We start from the raw sequence: 26,087 nt of genomic DNA, 5'->3' as shown, positions 1-26,087 counted from the left end.
TCACGTACAAGCATTTTTTGGAACAGTTGTTGATTTTCAATACAGTGTACTAAAGACATAGAACTTTGCAAAACAGAATATGCCATTTCAAAATGTATTTGCCTTGTCAAAACATAAATGCATTAATCAAAACTATATTATACACTGTCAAAATTGCAAATACATTTGTGCATATCTGCAAAAAGATTAGCAAAAAGATTAACACATACATACATTCATCTTCTGTCTAGTCTTGCCTAGATCTTTCCCTATATTTTACCTGATTTACTACTGATAAACACATTTACAATTTTGTACAGTAGTACTTACTGATTTCTGAAAACTGTGAACACATTTGCAACCTTTTCTCTTCTGATCAAAACAATGTGTTCATATTTGGTGAACATACACTTTACAGTAAATGTTGTATTCATTGATGACAATTGTATTGAACGTTTTGCAAAAGAGGTTCTAAAATATGCAATCCAGGTATAAAGGCAAGAATATGATCCAACATTTTGCAAATGTATTTAAACATTTGATCATTGTTGTTCTGCTTTAGGCATGTTTATTCACCATTCCAAAAAAGTATTTGAAGCAATTAAGAAAAACTGTGATTTGAAACTTAAAGTAATACATGTTTTGTACAGTACACTTTACTTGAATAGTCTGTAGATGCTCATCAAACAGACTATCAGTAACATGTCAACAGCATATCTGTTGACTTGCATCATGTCACTGATAGTCTGTTGATGGTCCTCGGTGGCTCAGTTGGTGAACCATAGCGCTTGAAACATCAGAATCATGATTCCAGCAGGGACCACCCATGTGAAAAATCTATGTATCCATGACTTGGATAAAAGTGTCTGCTAAGTTGCATATTATCGTTTGCTGTTGAGCTACAGATGGACTATCCAAACTATCCAAACTTAACAGGCAGTGACTATACTACAGAACTGGAGTAAGTCGCCATTTGATCGTGATTCATTAACCTGCACCCCCCCCAAAACAAAATCACGGTTGTAATTGCAAGTTCACATGTGAAAAACAATCACACGTGTGGAGTTTTCTTACATGTGAAACTGCATATCAGATTTGAATATGTGAAACAGCAAAAATATATTATTCTCATCACGTGAAAAGGTGAACTCTTTGAACATGTAAACTATAAATGTAATACTTGTGGAAATATGTTTTCGCAGATGAAATTTAAAGCTCAACATTTGTTGAAAACAGCAATTTTACATGTGAAAATGCGATTTCACGTGTGAATCTGCAAATTTGACGTGTTTTCTTTGTAAGCGAAAATATAGCCCTCAGCTTGTTTGATGTCACATTCAGTTGTTCATCAGGGATGCAGAGTAGTGAGGAGGGTCCTGACTAGAATCCTCTCTTCAATGCTTATCTTTTCTCTACTTGCACACAACATTGCCTTATTAAGCCAACACAGGACTGTTAATCTAGACAGAGACTTGGGGAAGAAAAAAAAGAAAACACGAAAGAAAAGTCGACCTACGCTTCTTCACGGCACTATTTTCAGGAGACGCTGATTCACACCCACTGCTGCCTCTCTGCCTCTCCTTTCTCGTTCTCTCTGCAGTGAGAGACACGCATGGGGGGAATGCGCCCGTTGTCTCTGGCTACTGATGTGAGACGCAGATTATTCTCTCTGAAAAGCTAATAGTATTTGATGCTCTTCTGCCTGTCGATACAACAATCTGTGCTTTACAGAAATTGAATTCCTTTACTGATCCACATTGACTCTCAGGAGGATCAGGGAGTGATAATGATAATCGTTGTAATGATTATGTAATAAACCAGCACGTTGGAAAATTCAATTGTTGAATAACAGATTCCATTTTTTGGAGCTCAGTTCTTGCAAGCTGATTGTCGGAGTACGATAAAAAAAAATCAGTATCTTAGTGAAGAGGATCTCCTTTTTCTGCACACATTATAATACTCAGACCCAACCAGAAAAAAATTGTCAAACAAAGACCCAAGGCAGGCATGAAGAAAACCAGGTCAAAGAAATTCCTCCAGGTGAGTTCAAACTGTTCTGAAAGAATCTGACATAGTGATTTCGCTCTACGCATTACCATTTTTAGTCGAATAAAAATGGCATTTGTATGTTGTCATGTAGGTTAATGTCATATCGCGGCATGCTAATTGATGAGTAGGACTTGATCTACAAGTCGCTCTGGATAAGAGCGTCTGCTAAATGACTTAAATGTAAATGTACACACTAATTCATGATTATATATGATTGCATGATTTACAATGATTTATCTAAATGTGTTAGTGATGAGCATTACACCCTTACCAATGCCTTCGAAAAGTATTCAGACCAGTTGACTTTTTCCACATTTTGTTATGTTACAGCCTTATTTCTAAAATGGATGATATATATAATAATAACGAAGCTAAAAAAAAAAATGTTGTAATTTTAGCAAATGTATTACAAATAAAAAAACAGAAATAGCTTATTTACACAAGTATTCAGAACCTTTGGTATGAGACTCGAAATTGATCTCGGGTGCATCTTGTTTCCATTGATCCTCCTTGAGATGTTTCTACAACTGGTATGTACGAAAGGCACATATCAGTCTATGTAACGTCCCACAATTGACAGTACATGTCAGAGCGAAAATCAAGCCATGAGATCAAAGGAATTGTCTGTAGAGCTCTGAGACAGGATTGTGTCGAGGCACAGATCTGGGGAAGGTGCCTTTTGTCAGGGAGGTGACCAAGAACCTGATGGTCACTTTGACAGAGCTCCAGAGTTCCTCTGTGGAGATTGGAGAACTTTCCAGAAGGACAACCATCTGTGCAGCACTCCACCGATCAGGCCTTTCTGGTAGGGTGGCCAGACGGAAGCCACTCCTCAATAAAAGGCACATGACAGCCCACTTGGAGATTGCCAAAATGCACCTAAAGACTCTCAGACCATGAGAAATAGGATTATCTGGTCTGATGTAACCAAGAATGAACTCTTTGGCCTGAATGCCAAGCATCACGTCTGGAGGAAACCTGGCACCATCCCTATGGTGAAGCATGGTGGTGGCAGCATCATGCTGTGGGAATGTTTTTCAGCTGCAGGGACTGGGAGAAGGACTGGGAGAGGCAAAGATGAACAAGGTACAGAAAGATCCTGGATGAAAACCTGCTCTAGAGCGCTCAGGACCTCAAAGTGGGGCGAAGGTGAAGACAGCTGTGCAGCAACGCTCCCCATCTAAACTGACAGAGCCTGAGAGGATCTGCGTTGAAGAAAAGGAGCAACTCACCAAATACAGATGTGCCATGCGTGTAGCTTTATACCCAAGAAGACTCGAAGCTGTAATAGCTGCCAAAGTTGCAAAGAACTTTGAAAAGGGTCTGAATACTTATGTCAATGTGTTATATATATATATTTGCTTTATACTTACGGAGTATTGTGTGTCGATTTAAGAGTCTATTTTTGTTGCCATTTCAGAATAAGGCTGTAAAAAAAAGTGGAAAAAGTCAAGGGCTCTGAATACTTTTTGAAGGCACTATAGGCAGTTGGCAATACATTTCTAGGTTCAGATGACATGGAGACGATAAGAGGTTGTCAGTTTGATCCACTTGCAGGGATTATTATTCTCACAATCTGGCAATGTTCTTATTCACAGAGGACCTATTTTGAGGGCAGAGATAATACAACATTTTTTAAATTTAATTTCCTGCAATTCTACACATTTTGCCATTGAGCCCAGAGAACATTCAGGAATTTTATAGAAAATGTAATGCAATTTTACTCATTTTGCCATGGGGCAGAGAGAAATCTCTGACCTACAGTACATTTTTAGATTGGTAGTTAGTCTAGCCAGCTATCTAAACGTGTAGTAATCATAGCCGAATACTGACCAGACACGCAGGACACATGCCCTGGGGCCCTGACCTCCAGGGTGCCCCCATTGACTTTGTTAGTCATTCTCACTCAGATATCATATTAACATGACATACAGTTAAAGCCCTGACCTCAATCCTATAGAACATGTTTTTGGCAGAATTGAAAAACCTTGTGCAAGCAAGGAGGCCTACAAACCTGTCTCAGGAATGGGCCAAAGTTCACCTAACTAATTTGGCAAAGGACCTAACTGTCAACAAGTTGAATGACTGACATAACAAGAGAAACTGCTGATGCACAAACAAATTTCGAAACTGCACCTCGTATTCTACTATTCTCAATACTAAGTTGAGACCCCGAAGGAGTTCTTAAATGTATATTTTAGGGTCGACCCCCTAGTGGCCAGGAGCCCTAACTGGGCGCTTATGTCGCTTATGCCTGGAGCTGGCCCCGATATGACCATTGTTTACTTTCCACAATCTCAGGAATGTATTATTTTCTTTCATAAGTTCTCTATCTCATACATGCTAGATAAGAATGAAGAGGGTGGATAATGTAACCTATTGATCAGGTACTATAGCAGCCTAAACTTCAAACTTCAGAGAAGGTTGTTTTATTGCCCTTCTCTCTCATGACTTGCTGTGTGTGAGGACTAAAATGACCAGTCAAGTATGTTGGCCCTATGTTGGCAGGTCACTCTGTATGTCTGTAATTTTGGAAAATGTAACAGGAGCCCTTAGCTGCGCTTCTCGCTTCTGGAAGCATGTTCCAGAGTGTCCCGGGACAGCAGAGTGGTCATGATAGCTCTGCGTCATTAAAGCCTGTTGGCACTGTCGTCATATCCCCCAGACTTTCTATTCAACAGCTGTAGGCTACAATCCCTGCCGACCTCTCTAAAAAGGTCCCCTTAGGCATCCTGGGAGAAAACATATTACTCTCCACTCGCTCGCTCACTCACTTACTAATCTCTCACATGTTGCATCATACAGCACCAAAAAATGCATATGAGCAAAGGAAATGATATTATCCCTCTTATTATATAATTATAACAGCAAAACATTTACTGTATTATATTTATGCATTCTAATACTGTTTAACATGGCATTAAATCACTTTTTGTTTCTCCTTTCAGAAAACTGGTAACTCAAAGCAGCCATTTGGATCATCCACTCATGGTGTGTTCGGAGTTAGCAATAACAGGTTACTAGAACACATTACCTATGGAAGCTACAGGTAACTGCCAAAATAATGGAAACACTTGATTAAATGAGGGATACAAAGTATATTGAAATCAGATGCTTCCACACAGGTGTGATTCCTGAGAGATTTAAGCAATTAACATCCCATCATGCTTAGGGTCAAGTATAAAAATGCTGGGCAGGCCATTATTTTGGCTATGCCCCCATAGGATGACAATGCCCCCATCCACAGGGCACGAATGGTCACTGAATTATTTGATGAGCATGAAAACAATGTAAACCATATGCATTGGCTGCCTCAGTCACCAGATATCAACCCAAATGAACCCTTTTGGGAGATTCTGGAGTGGTGCCCGAGAGAGCGTTTTCCACCACCTTCAACAAAAAGCGATTTAACTTATTATATAAATTGCACCTATTTTTTACGTATCGTCAATCAGAACTATAGTATAGTATAATTATGTTGATTCTGTTAATTCTGTTATAAGCTAATTAATCTCATACTCAAATCAAGTCTAACCAATCAGATGAACATCAAACGAGCATCTAATCCTCCCATGTTGAGGTGGAGAACATCTCATGAGAGCTGCTGGGTTACCGATGACTCAGTGGAGTCTGATCTATTCTGAGCTGTAACCATGTCTTGGTGTGGTGGAGCTGTATGTTGAGAGTGTTTGGTAGTCTGAACTCAGTGGTGCTGTAGAGATGTTCAGGTGGTGTAAATGATGATGCAGTTGAGTACAGCTTATCTGAAGGTTATGTTCAGTGAGTGGTTGTGTTCTGAGTTGTACTCTTTGGCTGTGAGCCACAAAACATTTTGCAACCTACAATGAAGTCATGTCCAATGATTCACTCTGTCTTGCATGAGGCAGTTTTAATCACTGCTCTTTAACTCTTAGCTCAAATTCAGAATGCTTTTCTTGTTTGAATAGACAAGAAGAAGTATGATTCACTCATGATAGCCAAACTGACTCAACCGATTCACAATAATTCATTGCTCCAAAATAATGATTTCAAAGTTTTCCGTGCATCCTTTACTGTGTTTGAGGTAAAGAATTACAGCATTGTGTTGAACCGTTTTTCCAACTTCACCTCTCTTCCCTTACAAAAATGTATTTGTGGCAGCAAACTTCCTGCAAGTTTGTGGCAAATTTGCTGCAAAATAAATAGTGTGCCTCAAAATGTTGTCAGAAGTTTGCAAAGGTTGCTTCTAGTGGTGAATCTGTGGTAAACCTTTGGCAACAATAATATTTATTGCCACTAGCGGAAAACAGTTTGCCAAAGTTGTCCCGTGAGTGTCTAACTTATTAATTTAACTTCCTAATAAACGTGAACATTTTATTAGCTAAATGATGCAAAGTATTTTTTTAAACATTTATTTAACCAGGCAAGTCAGTAAAGAACACATTCTTATTTACAATCACAGCCTACCCCGGCCAAACCCTAAGCCGTACAATTCTGGGCCAATTGTGCACCACCCAATGGGTCTCACAATGATAGCCAGTTGTAATACAGCCTGGAATCAAACTAGGGTCTGTAGTGACGCCCCTAGCACTGAGATGTAGTGACTTAGACCGCTGCACCACTCGGGATCATAGGTAGCAATGCAATGTTTTATGGGATAGAGTGAAACACATTTTGTTGATACCAGTTTCAATCTGTCAGTCACTGACCGGCTAGGGTTTAGCTAGCTAACGTTAGCTATCATATTTGTTGCAAAAATACAGATCGAGGTTATGTGTGCTCCCTCTCCGGCCTCTAGGGCACTAGGATGCTCGTTATAGCGCACACCTGTCACCATCGTTACGTGCACCTGCGCGTCGTCAGACTTACCTGGACTCACCGAAATGAAGCATTAGTTTGTTTGTTTTTTCGGTAGCAATGACGTTGGGAGCAGGAGCTGCTACAGGCTCTCATATCTCAAACAGATCACCAGGCTCCCTTGCCTCAGCCGGATTGCCAGGCTCCCCTGCTATAGCCAGTTCGTCGGGCTTTCATGCCTTCACTGGATCGCCAGGCTCCCTTGTTTCCACCGGCTCATCAGGATCTCATGCCTCAGCCGGATCGCCAGGCTCCCCTAACTCAGCCGGTCTGTCAGGTTCCCGCACCCTAGCCGGTGACAGGTTCCCACGCATCAGCAGGGGTGACTGGTCCGCTCCTGATCCCGGGATCGTCCCTTTGGTTGGCGTTCTGCGGCTGGAGCCGTACACGCCGGGGAGGGGGTACCTTCATGTATGCTCTCTCCGGCGCTCTAGGTAGCCAAGCTCCCGCGACTCAGCCAGACTGACAGGTACCCCCGTGCCTCAGCAGAGGTGACCGGTCCACTCCTGATCTATGGGATCGTAATTTTGGTCGGCGTCATGCGCCTGGAGCCGCGTGTCGGGGAGGGGGTACTGTCACGTGTGCTCCCTCTCCGACCTCTAGGTCACCAGGCTGCTCGTTATGGTGCACACCTGTCACCATCGTTACGTGCACCTGCACATCGTCAGACTCACCTGGACTCCATAACTTCCCTGATTACCTTCCCTATATATGTCACTTCCTTTCATGTCTGTGTGCTGTTAGTGATTCTTATTTTGTATTATGCTCCGTTTATTTAATTTAAACACTTACTCCCTGAACTTGCTTCCCGACTCTCAGTGCACATCGTTACAATGGAGGCCTTCAATCAAACTGAGGTCAGAGAAATATGTGCGCCCCAGACAGGTCAAAGTTTTTTGTATGCATGCGATGTAAGTTACATTAAAAAAATGCTGGGTTGTTTGGATGACCCAATTGCTGGGTTGCATGCATTAGGTCAATAGTTGGGTTGTTGGTACTGGGTTATGGTTGGCTTATGGATATTTGATCCAGCCAGCAGCTTAATTCCCCCGCCACGAGCTCGTGAAGTCCACTAGAACGTGAGCAAGTGTCGAGATGTGGCAAGCTACAAGTCTTCTAGTTCTAGTGCGACTGAGTGACTGACTGAGTGGAAAACGGCTTACAATATTTTGTGTTTTGGCTGACTGAAAACAGTGAAAATAGGAAGTAACAAACGTTACGAATTATGAATGTGATGGTCATTCAGGTTAAATAGGTTGTCCTATCACAATTAGATAGATAGCTAATGTTAGCTCGAGCGTTAGATAGCGACCATTAACTAGCTAGTTAGCCATTTTCAATGGTAATATCTCTGGCTGTGGAAGCTAACGTTAGCCTGTGTTGTTGCTGAATATAGCTAAATATACATTTGTTTGTTGACCTAGCTAACTATGCCAGTGTCTGTAATGGTAGCTAGCTAGCTACCTAATCTAGCTAAGTCTGAAACGTCTTCTGGACAGTCTCAGACACTGATTCACTTGTTAGCTAAGTTAGCTGGCTAGCTAGCTAAATTACCATAGCTAGATTTTACTTATTCTCCATCTGTTAATTTAACCAAGCGGTTTGGCAGGATTATTTTATGCTTGCATGCTGATTGAGTTATCTAGCGTTACTGTACTTACTGGTTTTCAATGGTTTCTAACAGTGGCAGCTTTATTCGGACTTTGAGGAGGATGGATGCAAATTCTGTTAGCTAACTACATCTGATGTAGCCCAGTTAGTATAGCTAGGTAGCTAACCATTAAAAACATATATATGTATATTTCTGTACTTAAATGCAAAGGTCTAAGACAATGGACAACTTTGTAAAGGATACGCTGAATGAGTGGAACCTGGCTTCTTTGATTCGAAAGTTTGAGGGTAAGTAAAACTGATTCCTTTTTGAGAGTGGGGGCAGAGCTTTTGGGGGGTAGGGGATTTTCACTGACCCTGTGTTAAACAGCATCTAGGTCTTCCACATTGCCATCGATAACCAATATTACAACTTTAATGGAAACTTGAAAGACTTAAGTACATCTTTGTTCAACTACATACAACTACATTCAATACTGCCTTGCACACTCTTGCCTGCATTTCAACCAACTCTATAAGGCTATAAGCAAAGAAGAAAATGCGCTCTTAGTGGCCGGGTACTTTAATGCAGGGAAACTTAAATCAGTTTTACCAAATTTTAACCAGCATGTTACATGTGCAACCAGGGGAAAAACAATCCTAGACCACCTTTACTTCACACACAGAGATGCATACAAAGCTCTCCCCCTGTCCTCCATTTGGCAAATCTGACCATAATTCTATCCTCCTGATTCCTGCTTACAAGAAAAAACTAAAGCAGGAATACCAGTGACTCGATTATTACGGATGCTACACTACAGGACTGTTTTGCTAGCACAGAATGGAATATGTTCCGGAATTTATCCAATGGCATTGAGGAATACACCAACTCAGTCATCGGCTTCATCAATAAGTGCATCGATGACGTCATCGACACAGTGACTGTACGTACATATCCCAACCAGAAGCTATGGATTACAGGCAACATTTGCATCACGCTAAAGGCTAGAGCTGCCACTTTCAAGGAAGATGGATGACTGTGTGATAACGCTCCCGGTAGCCGACGTAAACAGTACCTTTAAACAGGTCAACATTCACAAAGCCGCTGGGCCAGACGGATTACCAGGACTTGTACTCAAAGCATCCGCGGACCAACTGTCAAGTGTCTTCACTGCCATTTTCAACCTCTCCCTGACTGAGTCTGTAATACCTATGTAGACCACCTGGAAGCAAAGGTAACCTGCCTAAATTATTACCGCCCCGTGGCACTCACGTCTGTAGCCATGAAGTGCTTTGAAAGGCTGGTCATGGCTCACATCAACAGCATCCTCCCGGACACCCTAGACCCACTCCAATTCACATACCGGCCCAACAGATCCACAGATGATGAAATCTCAATCACACTCTACACTGCCCTTTCCGACCTGGACAAAAGGAACACCTACCTGTATATGAGAATGCTGTTCATTGACTATAGCTCAGCGTTCAACACCATAGTGCCCACGAAGCTCATCACTAAGCTAAGGACTTTGGGACTAAACACCTCCCTCTGCAACTGCATCCTGGACTTCCTGAGAGGCCGCACTCAGGTGGCGAGGGTAGTCAACAACACATCTGCCACGTTGATCCTTAACACCGGGGCCCTTCAGGGGTGTGTCCCCTCCTATATTCCCTGTTCACACTCGACTGTGTGGCCAAACACGACTCCAACACCATCATTTAAGTTTTGCTGAAGACAAAACAGTGGTAGGCCTGATCACCGACAACGATGAGACGGCCTATAGGGAGTAGGTCAGAGAACTGGCAGTGTGGTGCCAGGACAACAACCTCTCCCTCACTGTGAGGAAGACTAAGAAGATGATTGTGGACTACAGGAAAAGGAGGGCCGAACAGGCCCCCATTAACATCAACAGGGCTGGAATGGAGCAGGTCAAAAGTTTCAAGCTCCTTGGTGTCCACATGACCAACAAACTATCATGGTCCAAACATACCAAGACAGTCATGAAGAGGGCACGACAAAACCTTTTCACCCTCAGGAGACTAAAAAGATTTGGCATGGGTACTCAGATCTTAAAGGTTCTACAGCTGCACCATTTAGAGCATCCTGACCGTTTGCATCACCGCCTGGTATGGCAACTGCTCGGCTTCTGACTGTAAGGTGCTATAGACGGTAGTGCGAACGGCCCAGTACACGGGGCCGAGCTTCCTGCCATCCAGGACCTATATCATAGGCGGAGTCAGAGGAAAGCCCATACAATTGTCAGATACTCCAGTCACCCAAGTTATGGACTGTTTTCTCTGCTACCGCACGGCAAGCGGCACCGGAGCACCAAGTCTAGGACCAAGCGGCTCCTCCACTGCTTCTACCCCCAAGCCATTAGACAGCAGAACAATCCATAAAATCGCCGCTGGACAATTTACATTGACCCCCCCCTCTCCCTTTTGTACACTGCTGCTATTCGCTGTTTGTTTGTTACCTATGCATAGTCACTTCGCCCCCACCTACATGTACATATTACCTCAACTAGCCTGTACCCCGGCACACTGACTTAGTTCCGGTGCCCCCTGTATATAGCCCCTTTATTGTTATTTTTATTGTGTTACTTTTTATTTTAGTAAATATTTTCTTCTTCTTGAACTGCACTGTTGGTTAAGGGCTTGTACGTAAGCATTTCACGGTAAAGTCTACACTTGTTGCATTCAGCGCATGTGACAAATACAGTTTGATTTGATCTGGCTGATCTAGGGTGTAGCCATTAGTCCAACAGTTGAAAATGAGAGTTTCTATTGGACAAATTCAGGTATGTTTATCCATGTTTTATACATGTGGTGGGTCTAATCCTGAATGCTAATTGGTTAAAAGTGCATTGCAGCCGGTATCTATTCCACAAGTTACCACCGGCTAAATCTATCTGATGTTAAAATGCCTATTTACACTGTTCCATGTGACTGCGCAATCCATTGTCATATCAACCCAGGAAGGGAAGTTATAAACTTGATCTTCACTATACGTATTATCTCACATTTCTTTTAGATTAACATCTAGTTTTCAACAGCAGAGATTTGTATAGACCTTGCTGTCTGTCTCTCTGACAAATGCAACGTTGTTTCAATATTCAAATTCTATCTCGAACTGTCCCATAGTAATGAACGTGTAGGGTCGGGAGTCGGGACAAGAGAGGGGGCAAGCAGCGTTTCTCAGCCAGTATAAATCATGAATCAGCTTGCACAATTTTTATGGATATATACAAAGAAATGGCAATTGAATAAAGGTAAAAATGAAACAAAGTGCAGCTACTTTGCAGTCTTTCCAGCTTCAGTTTGATGCGATTGTGTTAGCTGTGTTGTTGACTAACATCAAGGCGGTGGCCCGTTCCTGTAGGTTCATGCTCTACAACATCCGCAGAGTACGACCCTGCCTCACACAGGAAGTGGCGCAGGTCCTAATCCAGGCACTTGTCATCTCCCGTCTGGATTACTGCAACTCGCTGTTGGCTGGGCTCCCTGCCTGTGCCATTAAACCCCTACAACTCATCCAGAACGCCGCAGCCCGTCTGGTGTTCAACCTTCCCAAGTTCTCTCACGTCACCCCGCTCCTCCGCTCTCTCCACTGGCTTCCAGTTGAAGCTCGCATCCGCTACAAGACCATGGTGCTTGCCTACGGAGCTGTGAGGGGAACGGCACCTCAGTACCTCCAGGCTCTGATCAGGCCCTACACCCAAACAAGGGCACTGCGTTCATCCACCTCTGGCCTGCTCGCCTCCCTACCACTGAGGAAGTACAGTTCCCGCTCAGCCCAGTCAAAACTGTTCGCTGCTCTGGCCCCCAATGGTGGAACAAACTCCCTCACGACGCCAGGACAGCGGAGTCAATCACCACCTTCCGGAGACACCTGAAACCCCACCTCTTTAAGGAATACCTAGGATAGGATAAAGTAATCCTTCTCACCCCCCTTAAAAGATTTAGATGCACTATTGTAAAGTGGCTGTTCCACTGGATGTCATAAGGTGAATGCACCAATTTGTAAGTCGCTCTGGATAAGAGCGTCTGCTAAATGACTTAAATGTAATGTAATGTAAATGACTAGCTCTTCTAAAACAACAGTGTCCTAACGAGAGAGCACATTGTCCATGCCAGGCAAAACCGTGCCTCATTAGCTCATTGTTATGGATTTATCCAAATAAATGTCACTAGAAAACAGCTTAAACAAATGCAGCTACTGTTGTTATTCTGGCTACACTGTTTGAAGTGATTGTAAGTTAGCTGTAGTTGGCTAGCTAGCAAGCAAGGGACAAGAATGTTGCCAGCCAGTATGGCATATGGAACATTTAGAACGAACGACTGGGTCGTGTCTCTGGCAATTGAACCAACAGAACGAGCGACCAACCGGCTTGGGTAGAAACCCTAGATTTGTTTCTGGAGTAAATCTTGTGGAAGGATGAAATAGTATGAATAAATTATCACTCCCTGCAGATTTCCCAGCAGGAAGCTAGGGGTTTGAACCGATTAACTGCAGGTAATCAGCCTGCCTTTCTACCCTGAAGCTACTGCCGCCCCTATTAAATGTTGCTCTTTCCTCAGCAGAAACTATAGCTTGAAAGCTCCCTCCTAGAGGTTAAGCGCTTTAGGCCATTAACCAAAAGGTCGCTGGTTAAAATCCCAGAGCCAGCAAGTTGGAAAAATCTGCTGTTCTGACCTTCACGACAGTTAACCCCCCAACAACTGTTCCCCGGGTGCTGTTGATGTCAATTTAAGGCAGCCCCTCCCACCTCTGATTCAGATGGGTTGGGTTTGTCACACCCTGATCTGTTTCACCTGTTTTTGTGCTTGTCTCCACCCCCCTCCAGGTGTCACTTATCTTCTCCATTATCCCCAGTGTATTTATGCCTGAGTCCTCTGTCTGTTGCCAGATCATTTTGTGGTCAAGCCTTACCAACGTTTCCCCTTGCGCCTGTATTTTTCTAATTCCTGTTTTCTAGTTTCCCGGTTTTGACCATTCATTTACACGCTTTGAGTATTCTGTAAACACCACCTTTTTTATACACAAGGGGAGGTCCTTGGCGGACACACATGAACACATAGGACTGTGGACACACCCAGCGACACACCAAGCCTGAGCAGTAGCCTGGTCTTGCCAGGTATACTGTATGTTGAAATGTGTGTATTTTGTTAACAGATTGTTAAAAGGAAATTATAATTAATTTATTACTTTCCTTTCCAGTCCTCATATTCTAAAATGTAATGATTTCCATCTAAGAGGTTGGGACCAATATGCTTGAGTAACTGCACCAGGCAGAGGTGACCAGACGCTACCCATTTGTGTGGGTGCTTGGGGACTGATCACAGGTGTTTACAGTCATTAGTGGACAGGCACTGGAGCAAGGTACATCGCTTGGGATACTGGATGTGTGCTTCAAGTCCTATTATGTGTTTGATATCACCTTTACCAGACTGTGTGCTCCAGCATTCTGTCAGGAACAGAATCCCTGCAGTAAGACCGTTGCGAGCATGTCTTTTAATCATGTTTAGTCCACGTCCTTAGTAGAGTGACCTTCAAAATGTAATTGTTGTACACCTGTTCTCTGTGTAACATTGTTTGGACTCAACCAAAATGTAGACCATTATTGTATGGCAAAAGAAATATCAGGATGTGTGTGTGCTGTCACCTAAAATAGCTGAAGTGTGTTAGTGAATATGCTAATCTATTGATTAGCTCTGGCACTGTCTGATAGGCAGATCTGTGTGCGTAACACTTAAGACAAGTCTCACGGATGCATGCTTTGTTTTTCCTCGGATTGCAATCCAAGCGTGCACATGAAGTTCAGTTGAGGCTTTAGTCTGTTTGGTTAATGAAATAATATAAATCTATTTTAATAATCAATCCTAGCTTTGTTTCAATTTGCTATTTTTTTTATATATTCTTGTGCGTTGTGGACAATTCTCTGCTGTGATGTATATGTTCTGAAATGCAGGCAATAGAAATAACTATTTGACATTCAACATTGTATCTTGATTGTGTGTCGGGAAAGGAGGGAGTGGTATGGTAGAAAAGGTAAATATGTATGTAACATTGAAATTAGGATTACACTGAAAATAACCCAAGGATTACATAAAAAAAGTACCCAGCTGCTGGGTCAATCCCCTAACCCAACACTCCGGGTTGTTTTAACCCGGCATTATAGTCTAATTTACCCAGCAGCTGGGTCAAGCGCTCAACCTGAGGCGATGGGTTAGAAGCACAACCCAAACCCGCTGGGTTGAATTAACCCAATGTTGCTTAAATCCAATATTTACCCAGCGCTGGGTTGTTGAAATGACCCAAAATTGGGTTATTTTTAACGCAGCATAGTTAATATTGGAAAAATAATATGAATTGCCATATTAGGCATTACTCAATTTCTACCTGCCAAAATAAATACAAATCAGTATCCTAATTTAGTTTTGGTTTTATGATCGTTTCAGTGCATGCATTCAACAAGCTTTGGACTTCTACAGGGCCGCCATCTTCAACAAGGCAATAGCTCTGGGTTAAATTTTAGTTTTAATTGTTAAAATGTTGTAAATGATCTTTTAAACTTCCATAGAATAATTGCAAGATGGTTTTCTAATGATTAATTAGCCTTTTAAAATGATAAACTTGGATTAGCTAAAACAACGTGCCATTGGAACACAGGAGTGATGGTTGCTGATAATGGGCCTCTGTACGCCTACGTAGATATTCCATAAAGAATCTGCCGTTTCCAGCTACAATTGTCATTTAGAACATTAGTAATGTCTACACTGTATTTCTGATCAATTTGATGTTATTCTAATGGACAGAAAATGTGCTTTTCTTTCAAAAACGAGGACATTTCTAAGGATTTTAATTGGATCATCCTGTTGCAGAAGAACCTTCCTACATTGCAGGAAATGTAAAACTTGTAATGTATTTGAGGTTTAAAAAGGATTATGAAGTTTGTCATTCCACTGAAATTTCAGACTTGGTTTTCCCTTACAAAAAAATGTATCAACCCCAACAAAACTGTCCATTAAATATAATTCACATTTCCTGTTGCTGCAGGATTGTTATCCTGCTGGAGCAAATTGGCTCAAACTAAGATCCTACACCTGTATATAGGGCCGCTTAATTCCTGGAGATTCAAATAAATTCCCTAGTTTTTCCGGAAATCCCAGTTGGAGGATTCCCGGAATCTGGAGTGAATAAAGAGGAAATCTGGTTTCCTACAACCAGGATTTCTAGAAAACCAGGGAATTTATTGAAAGTTGCAGGAATTTTGCAACCCTACCTGGATCTGTGACAATAAAACACACCCCTGAGAGCAAATATTGAATTCTGACCATAGTTTAATTTTGACACCTGATTTGTTTATTTTACCAATAGCTATTTTTTTCTTCTCTATGTCATGTTGGTATTTCCTATTGCTGTGTTTCAAAATACACTGCTCAAAAAAATAAAGGGAACATTAAAATAACACATCCTAGATCTGAATGAATGAAATATTCTTATTAAATACTTTTTTCTTTACATAGTTGAATGTGCTGGCAACAAAATCACACAACAATTATACATGGAAATCAAATTTATCAACCCATGGAGGTCTGGATTTGGAGTCACACTCAAAGTGGAAAACCACACTACAGGCTGATCCAACTTTGATGTAATGTCCTTAACACAAGTCAAAATGAGGCTCAGTAGTGTGTGTGGCCTCCACGTGCCTGTATGACCTCCCTAAAATGCCTGGGCATGCTCCTGATGAGGTGGCGGATGGTCTCCTGAGGGATCTCCTCCCAGACCTGGACTAAAGCATCCGCCAACTCCTGGACAGTCTGTTGGTGGATGGAGCGAGACATGATGTCCCAGATGTGCTCAATTGGATTCAGGTCTTGGGAACGGGCGGGCCAGTACATAGCATCAATGCCTTCCTCTTGCAGGAACTGCTGACACACTCCAGCAACATAAGGTCTATGATTGTCTTGCATTAGGAGGAACCCAGGGCCAACCGCACCAGCATATGGTCTCACAAGTGGTCTGAGGATCTCATCTCGGTACCTAATGGCAGCCAGGCTACCTCTGGCGAGCACATGGAGGGCTGTGCGGCCCCCCAAAGAAATGCCACCCCACACCATGACTGACCCACCACCAAACCAGTCATGCTGGAGGATGTTGCAGGCAGCAGAACGTTCTTCATGGCGTCTTCAGACTCTGTCACATCTGTCACATGTGCTCAGTGTGAACCTGCTTTCATCTGTGAAGAGCACAGGGCATCAGTGGCGAATTTGCCAATCTTGGTGTTCTCTGGCAAATGCCAAACGTCCTGCACGATGTTGGGCTGTAAGCACAACCCCCACCTGTGGACGTTGGGCCCTCATACCACCCTCATGGAGTCTGTTTCTGACCGTTTGAGCAGACACATGCACATTTGTGGCCTGCTGGAGGTCATTTTTCAGGACTCTGGCAGTGCTCCTCCTGCTCCTCCTTGCACAAAGGCGGAGGTAGCGGTCCTGCTGCTGGGTTGTTGCCCTCCTACGGCCTCCTCCACATCTCCTGATGTACTGGCCTGTCTGCTGGTAGCGCCTCCATGCTCTGGACACTATGCTGACAGACACAGCAAACCTTCTTGCCACAGCTCGCATTAATGTTCCATCCTGGATGAGCTGCACTACCTGAGCCACTTGTGTGGGTTGTAGACTCTGTCTCATGCTACCACTAGAGTGAAAGCACCGCCAGCATTCAAAAGTGACCAAAACATCAGCCAGGATTCATAGGAACTGAGAAGTGGTCTGTGGTCACCACCTGCAGAACCACTCCTTTATTGGGGGTGTCTTGCTAATTGCCTAGGTGACTTCTCAGGGGGTGCACAATTTTTCCTCAGGTTCAGCGCTAATACACCTGATTCAACAATCAAGAGCTTAGTGTTTAGTTAAATCAGGTGTGTTAGTTCTGGGCTATAAATGCGTTGAATCATATACAATTGCTAAAGTGAAAATTTGACATGAGTGGAAGTTAAGATTCACCCCTTAGCTTTAAATCAAATCAAATCAAACCAAATGTTATTTGTCACATACACATGGTTAGCAGATGTTAGTGCGAGTGTAGCGAAATGCTTGTGCTTCTAGTTCCGACAATGCAGTAACAACCAACAAGTAATCTAGCTAACAATTCCAAAACTACTACCTTATAGACACGAGTGTAAGGGGATAAACAATATGTACATAAAGATATATGAATGAGTGATGGTACAGAGTGGCATAGGCAAGATACAGTAGATGGTATTGAGTGCAGTATATACATATGAGATGAGTATGTAAACAAAGTGGCATAGTTAAAGTGGCTAGTGATACATGTATTACATAAGGATGCAGTAGATGATATAGAGTACAGTATATATGTATACATATGAGATGAATAATGTAGGGTATGTGAACATTATATTAGGTAGCATTGTTTAAAGTGGCTAGTGATATATTTTACATAATTTCCCATCAATTCCCATTATTAAAGTGGCTGGAGTTGAGTCAGTGTGTTGGCAGCAGCCACTCAATGTTAGTCTTGGCTGTTTAACAGTCTGATAAGCTGTTTTTCAGTCTCTCGGTCCCAGCTTTGATGCACCTGTACTGACATCGCCTTCTGGATGATAGCGGGGTGAACAGGCAGTGGCTCGGGTGGTTGCTGTCCTTGATGATCTTTATGGCCTTCCTGTGACATCGGGGTGGTGTAGGTGTCCTGGAGGGCAGGTAGTTTGCCCTCTGGAGAGCCTTACGGTTGTGGGCGGAGCAGTTGCCGTACCAGGCGGTGATTGCCGTACCAGCCCGACAGGATGCTCTCGATTGTGCATCTGTAGAAGTTTGTGAGTGCTTTTGGTGATAAGCCGAATTTCTTCAGCCTCCTGAGGTTGAAGAGGCGCTGCTGCGCCTTCTTCACGATGCTGTCTGTATGGGTGGACCAATTCAGTTTGTCTGTGATGTGTACGCCGAGGAACTTAAAACTTACTACCCTCTCCACTACTGTTCCACTACTGTTCCATCGATGTGGATAGGGGGGTGTTCCCCCTGCTGTTTCCTGAAGTCCACAATCATCTCCTTAGTTTTGTTGACGTTGAGTGTGAGGTTATTTTCCTGACACCACACTCGGAGGGCCCTAAAATGGAATGTCATGCAACATCATACGTTATCTGTTAGTGTTGTGTGGAGGGGAATGGATATACTTAAATTTTGCAATATCATTTTGGATGATATTATATACAGGAGATCCTTTGACTCTGAGACATTTTCATTTTTTGGGTAGATAGCTTTAGCTAGTACTAGTCGGCTGTACCTGTGCCAAAACTCCAGTAATTTTCATCTTATAGCTTGTTCTCATATTCTTTTTAATTCAATAATGACCCAACGTGTTCAGCACTTTTATTTCCATGACTGATCAAAAGTATTTTTCTCAATCTCTTTCTTGTCTCTCTGCACCAGGTATATGCTGAGTATACAAAACATTAAGACCACCTGTTCTTTCCATGACAGACTGAACAGGTGAATCCAGGTGAAAGCTATCATCACTAATTGATGTCACTTGTTTAATCCACTTCAATCAGTGTAGATGAAGGGGAGGAGACCGGTTAAAGAAGGATTTGTAAGTCTTGAGACATGGATTGTGTATGTGTGCCATTCATAAGGTGATTAACCTTTGAACAGGTTATGGTAGTAGGTGCCAGGCACACCAGTTTGTGTCAAGAACTGCAAAGCTGCTGGGTTTTTATGCTCAATAGATTCCCGTGTGTATCAAGAATGGTCTACCACCCATTGGACATCCAGCCAACTTGTCACAACTGTGGGAAGCATTGGAGTCAACATGGGCCAGCATCCCTGTGGAATGCTTTCGACACCTTGTAGAGTCCATGCACCGATGAATTGAGGCTGTTCTGATGGCAAAAGGGGAGTGGGTGCAACTCAATATTAGGAAGGTGTTCTTAATGTTTGGTATACTCAGTGTATCATGAGCAATATGTTTGGAAAATCAAATACAATTTCAATAAAATCGCAGTATCGAATCGCTTACATATTGAACTGTGAGGATCATGAGAATTTCAAAAGATATCATATTGGCATCTAATTATTGTGATAATGTCGTATCATGAGGCCACATCAGTCCACAGTGATTTGAGTCAAATACCTTTTCCTTCTCCCTCTTTCAGACTCAGAGACCACAGAAGACGAAGGTGGAGACCCCATTGAGACTAAAGAAGGAAGCAGAGGTCTTCAGGACCAGGCTATGCATGCAGGTATGGTGTCTTTTCCAAACATCCCTGTCTCAAATGCACGAAGGATAATGTATGAAACATCAACAGTTTCATGTGTGTAACTGTTACACATTGTCAAATACAGTGCCTTGCAAAAGTATTCACACCACTTGCCATGTTTCTTATTTTGTTGCATTACAACCTGTAATTTAAATAGATTTTTATTTGGATTTTATGTAAAGGACATACACAAAACAGTCCAAATTGGTGAAGTAAAATGAAAATAAAAACTTATTTCAACCCCCCCCAACAAGTGGTGCGTGCATATGGATTCACCCCCTTTGCTATGAAGCCCCTAAATAAGAACTGGTGCAACCAATTACCTTCAGAAGTCACATTAGTTAAATAAAGTCCACCTGGGTGCAATCTAAGTGTCACATGATCTCAGTATATATACCTGTTCTGAAAGGCCCCAGAGTATGCAACACCACTAAGAAAGTGGCACAATGAAGACCAAGGAGCTCTCAAAACAGGTCAGGGACAAAGTTGTGGAGAAGCACAGATCAGGGTTGGGTTATAAAACAATATCCAAAACTTTGAACATCCCACGGAACACCATTAAATACATTATTAAAAAATGTAAAGAATCTGGCACCCCAACTAATCTGCCAGGAGAGGGCCGCCAACCAAAACTCACTGACCAGGCAAGGAGGGCATTAATCAGAGAGGCAACAATGAGATCAAAGATAATCCTGAGGGAGCTGCAAAGCTCCACAGCGGAGATTGGAGTATCTGTCCATAGGACCACTTTAAGCCGTACACTCCACAGAGGTGGGCTTTACAGAAGAGTGGCCATAAAAAAAGCCATTGCTTAAAGTGTTCACCAAAAGGCATGGTGGAGACTCCCGAAGCATATGGAAGAAGGTACTCTAGTCAGATTAGACTGAAATTTAGCTTTTTGGCTGTCAAGATAAACGCTATGTCTGGCGCAAACCCAACACCCCATGACCCCGAGAACACCATCCCCACAGTGAAATATGGTGGTGGTGGCAGCATCATGCTGTGGGGATGTTTTTCATTGGCAGGGACTGGAAAACTGGTCAAAATTGAAGGTGATGGATGGCGCTAAATACAGGGCAATTCTTGAGGGAAACCTGTTTGTCTTCCAAGGATTTGTTCACCTTCCAGCAGGACAATGACCTTAAGCATACTGCTAAATCAACACTCAAGTGGCTTATGGGGAAACATTTAAATGTCTTAGAATGGCCTAGTCAAACCCAGACCTCAATCCAATTGAGAATCTGTGGTATGACTTAAAGATTGCTGTACACCAGCGGAACCCATCCAACTTGAGCAGTTTTGAGCTGGATCAGTTTTGCCTTGAAGAATGGGCAACAATCCCAGTGGCTAGATGTATAGGCTTATAGGGACATACCCCAAGAGACTTGCAGCTCTAATTGCTGCAAAAGGTGGCTCGACAAAGTATTGCTTTTGGGTGGGTGGTGAATAGTTATGCACGCTCAAGTTCTGTTTTTTTGGTAATTTCTTGCTTGTTTCACAATAAAATATATTTTCCATCTTCATAGTGGTAGGCATGTTGTTGAAATGAAATGATACAAATAATAATAATAATCCATTTTAATTCCAGGTTGTAAGGCAACAAAATAGGAAAAATGCCAATAGGGGTGAATACTTTCACAAGCCACTGTACACCACATGACAAAAAGTATGTGGACACCTACTCGTCGAACATCTCTTTCCAAAGTCATGGGCATTAATATGGAGTTGGTCCCCCTTTGCTGCTATTACAGATAATAATAATAATAATAATACAATAATAATATATGCCATTTAGCAGACGCTTTTATCCAAAGCGACTTACAGTCATGTGTGCATACATTCTACGTATGGGTGGTCCCGGGGATCGAACCCACTACCCTGGCGTTACAAGCGCCATGCTCTACCAACTGAGCTACAGAAGGACCAGCCTCCACTCCTTTGGGAAGGCTTTCCAATAGATGTTTGAACAGTGCTGCGGGGACTCGTTTCCATTCAGCCACGAGCATTAATGAGGTCGGGCACTGATGTTGGGCGATAAGGCTTGGCTTGCAGTCGGTGTTCCAATTCATCCTCCTTGGTGTTCATTTGGGTTGATGTCAGGGCTCTGCGCAGGCCAGTCAAGTTTCCCACACCGATCTCGGCAAACCAATTCTGTATATACCTTGTTTTGTGCACTGGGGCCTTCCCCAAACTGTTGCCACAATGATGGAAGCACAGAATCGTCTAGAATGTCACTCCAGAGAACGTGTTTCCACTGCTCCAGAGTCCAATGGCAGAAAGCTTTACACCACTCCAGCCGGCGATTGGCATTGCGCATGGTGATCTTAGGCTTGTGTGCAGCTGCTCGGCCATGGAAATCCACTTCATGAAGCTCCCGACGAACAATAACTGTGCTGACATTGCCTCCAGAGGCAGTTTGGAATTCAGTAGTGAGTCTTGCAACCGACGACAGGTGATTTATTTTTTTACACGCTACGTGCTTCAGCACTCGGCAGTCCTATTCTGTGAGCATGTGTAGCCTACCACTTCGCGGCTGAGCCGTTATTGCTCCTAGGCATTTCCACTTCATAATAACAGCACTTACAGTTAACCGGGGCAGCTCTAGCAAGGCAGAAATTTGACGAATTGACTTGTTGGAAGGGTGGCATCCCATGACGGTGCCACATTGAAAGTAACTGAGCTCTTCAGTAAGTCTATGGAGATGGCATGGCGGTGTGCTGTCAACAGCAGGTGTGGATGAAATAGCCGAATCCGCTAATTTGAAGGGTTGTCCACATACTATAGTGTACATTCTAGACATTTGTTTGCTTGATTGAAAGATATTGCCTCAAATATTATATTTTGTGAACACCTGTGTAGTATTCAAGTTTCATGGTAGTTGTAGACTTTATAATCATCACATTCTCTGCACCAGATAGCTGAATATAATTTATGCCATGAGTTGGGTTCACAGAATTGTGTGTATAGAAAGGAAAATTACAATTTTATTTACATGGGTGCTATGGATTTGAATAGGAGCATTGCTCTTTATAAATCCAGGGCTAAGGCATATTTATCCTATCTGTTACTGACAGTTGTAGGTCTTGTGTAAGCTTACAGTGTGCTTATATGTAACTATTTTTTGCATGTCTGAAGGTTATATCTGAGTCAGCCTTTGTTATCTTAACTATGCCAACTGAGGTACCGGATTATTTCAAGTAGAAAGTAATGACTGAACTATAGGCTCAACACACAATATTATACAGTAATTCTTTCATATTTTATCTTGCCACAGGGGACAGAATGATGGACAGCTGGGGCGAAGAACTTCAAACCACCTCCAAGCCCGCCAGGCAAGCAAACAGTGTGTAGCAAGCACAAAGGGGTCAATTCTGTGATTGGAGCATCATATGTTAATCTAACCCAGCCAGTAGGGGAGTCCAGTGACAGTCTGTCTTTAGCTAGTTACTAGGACAGCAGGTTCAGTATCTATAAATGGACACTCAAACCATACTCGTTTAGGTTAACATTACCAAGAAGCCTGGATAATACACTTAGGAAATAATAAAAGATTAAAGCACAACAAATACAACACAAGTAAATAACTGTTTTTCAGTTGACTTACTAGTATACTGTGCAACACATAATAATGCTTTAAGAAGTGAATTTTTGCCCCTGTGAAAACTCCCACTTGAGAAACTATGAAGTTACCGGGATTGTATTCATTTGCTGTCACCACATGACTGGAGGTGCAGGTGATGTACTGAGCAGGATCACTCAAGAGTATGTATTATTTGAGTGACTGTAAGAACAGAGTTCACTACTGACTAGTAAACATTCCTTAAAGACGCAATCTGCGATTGATACGTTTTGGGACTTTTGTATTAAAAATGTACTCTCAAATTGTTGTTCAATTTCAGCTAGTAGCTTTGAAAGTGGTACTCACAAGCCAAAACAGGTCCCTGTTTTTGTGTGTAATTTGTGTGATATGTTATAAATACAATTTGTACTGCTTAAGATCCTAGATTGCATCTTTAATTATATACATGTATACCCCTCAAACACAACTCTGGACCTCGAAGCCAATTCCACTGCATTTTTTCATTGTTCCCCTCTAATTAGGGACTGATTTAGACCTGTGACACCAGGTGGGTGAAATGAATTATCAGGTAAAACAGAAAACACGCAGGCTCTGGCCTCGTAGGGTAAGAGTTGAATGCCCCTGATATATATCCATTGATTCTTAAAGAGTATAACTTGTAAATTCTTCATGAGCTTAGTTCAATTGTCGTACCCCATCAGAACCCAAAATAAAATGTAATTGTAATCAAACACTGTATTGCCTCAAACCATGGTTAAAACTTTCATTAAGATCTCATGGATGGTCCGTCCTTGCGTCCATAGCTCTGTCTATGAGTTTGAGAGTGGTTACATTACTCCAGCCCCATCCCTTAGCTGTTTACCAAATCAGTGGTGGGGTGGAAGTCAATGTTTTAGTCCCCTCTCCTCGCGTCCCTGGATAGTCCACCCTCGACGCCGACCATGGCCTTGTAGTCCTCACCCAGAACCCCACTGGACTGAGGAGCAGATCGGGACTGAAGGGCAGCTCGGGACTGAGGGAAAGCTCAGGAGTGAGAGAAAGCTCGGGAGTGAGAGAAAGCTTGGGAGTGAGAGAAAGCTCAGGAGCGAGAGGAAGCTCAGGAGTGAGAGGAAGCTCAGGCAGGTAGATAGATCTACCAGATCCTGGCCGACTGGCAGTTCTGCCAGATCACGGCTGACTGGCGGATCTGGAAGAGTCTGGTTGACTGGCAGATCTGGAAGAGTCTGGTTGACTGGCAGATCTGGAAGAGTCTGGCTGACTGGCGGATCAGGAAGAGTCTGGCTGACTGGCGGATCTGGAAGAGTCTGGTTGACTGGCGGATCTGGAAGAGTCTGGTTGACTGGCGGATCTGGAAGAGTCTGGTTGACTGGCAGATCTGGAAGAGTCTGGTTGACTGGCAGATCTGGAAGAGTCTAGTTGACTGGCAGATCTGGAAGAGTCTGGTTGACTGGCGGATCTGGAAGAGTCTGGTTGACTGGCGGATCTGGAAGAGTCTGGTTGACTGGCGGATCTGGAAGAGTCTGGTTGACTGGCGGATCTGGAAGAGTCTGGTTGACTGGCGGATCTGGAAGAGTCTGGTTGACTGGCGGATCCTGGCAGACTGAAAGAACTGGCAGCTCCTTGCAGACTGGCAGCTCCATGCAGACTGACATCTCTGGCTGCTCCATGCAGGCTGGCAGCTCTGGCTGCTCCATGCAGGCTGGCAGCTCTGGCTGCGCTGAACAGACGGGAGACTCCGGCAGCGCAGGAGAGGAGAAAGGCTCCGACAGCGCTGGAGAGGCGGGAGACTCCGACAGCGCAGGAGAGGCGAGGCGCACTGTAGGCCTGATGCGTGGTGCTGGCACTGGTGGTACTGAACCGAGGACACGCACAGGAAGCCTGGTGCGGGGAGCTGCTACCGGAGGGCTGGGGTGTGGAGGTGGTACTGGATAGACCGGACCGTGCAGGCGCACTGGAGCTCTTGAGCACCGAGCACCAATTGGCTCGACGCTCAATCTAGCCCGGCCGATATGCGGAGCTGGAATATACCGCACCGGGCTATGCACCCGCACTGGGGACACCGTGCGCACCACTGCATAACACGGTGCCTGCCCGGTCTCTCTAGCCCCCCGGTAACCACAGGAAGTTAGCGTAGGTCTCCTACCTAGCGTAGCCCAACTCCCTGTGAGCCCCCTCCCAATACATTTTTGGGGCTGACTCTCGGGCTTCCATTCGCTACGCCGTGCTGCCTCCTCATACCTGCCTCTCAGCTTTCCCTGCCTCCAGTTCTTCCTTGGGGCGGCGATATTCTCCAGGCTGAGCCCAGGGTCCTTTACCGTCCAGTTCGTCCTCCCATGTCCATTTCTCCAGGTAGTGCAGCCTCTCCCACTGCAGCTGCTGCTGCTCCTGTCCTGCTGCTGCTGCCTCTGTTGCCTCTCCTGTGGCTCCTGCCTGTTGACACGCTGCTTGGTCCGTTTGTGGTGGGTGATTCTGTAACGGTTCTCTTGGTGTGACGGAGAGTCGGACCAAAATGCAGCGTGTAGATTGCGATCCATGTTTTAATAAACAAACGTAACACAAATCTAAATACAAACACTACAAAAAACAATAAACGGAACGAAAACCGAAACAGCCTATACTTGTGTACACTAACACATAGACAGGAACAAGGACACTAAGGACAATCACCCACGACAAACTCAAAGAATATGGCTGCCTAAATATGGTTCCCAATCAGAGACAACGATAAACACCTGCCTCTGATTGAGAACCACTCCAGACAGCCA

The 26,087-nt window shown here is 43.5% G+C and overlaps 1 protein-coding gene across 1 annotated transcript in view; it reads left to right on the top strand.

Annotated features, from left to right (window-relative positions):
* LOC118367199 (striated muscle preferentially expressed protein kinase) overlaps nucleotides 1–26,087 on the top strand; it is a 125,051-nt gene that overhangs the window by 15,248 nt on the left and 83,716 nt on the right. Inside the window, exons 2-3 of the mRNA XM_035750351.2 lie at nucleotides 19,638–19,724; nucleotides 23,017–23,074. Of these exons, the coding sequence (XP_035606244.1) occupies nucleotides 19,638–19,724; nucleotides 23,017–23,074 (145 nt within the window). The remainder of the gene's footprint in view (nucleotides 1–19,637; nucleotides 19,725–23,016; nucleotides 23,075–26,087) is intronic.

The sequence above is a fragment of the Oncorhynchus keta genome, chromosome 34 (genome assembly GCF_023373465.1).
Source record: "Oncorhynchus keta strain PuntledgeMale-10-30-2019 chromosome 34, Oket_V2, whole genome shotgun sequence".
NCBI classification, from domain to species: Eukaryota; Metazoa; Chordata; class Actinopteri; order Salmoniformes; family Salmonidae; genus Oncorhynchus; species Oncorhynchus keta.
Note: the sequence above shows the minus strand (reverse complement) of the source record. Positions and strands in the feature narration are given on the sequence as shown.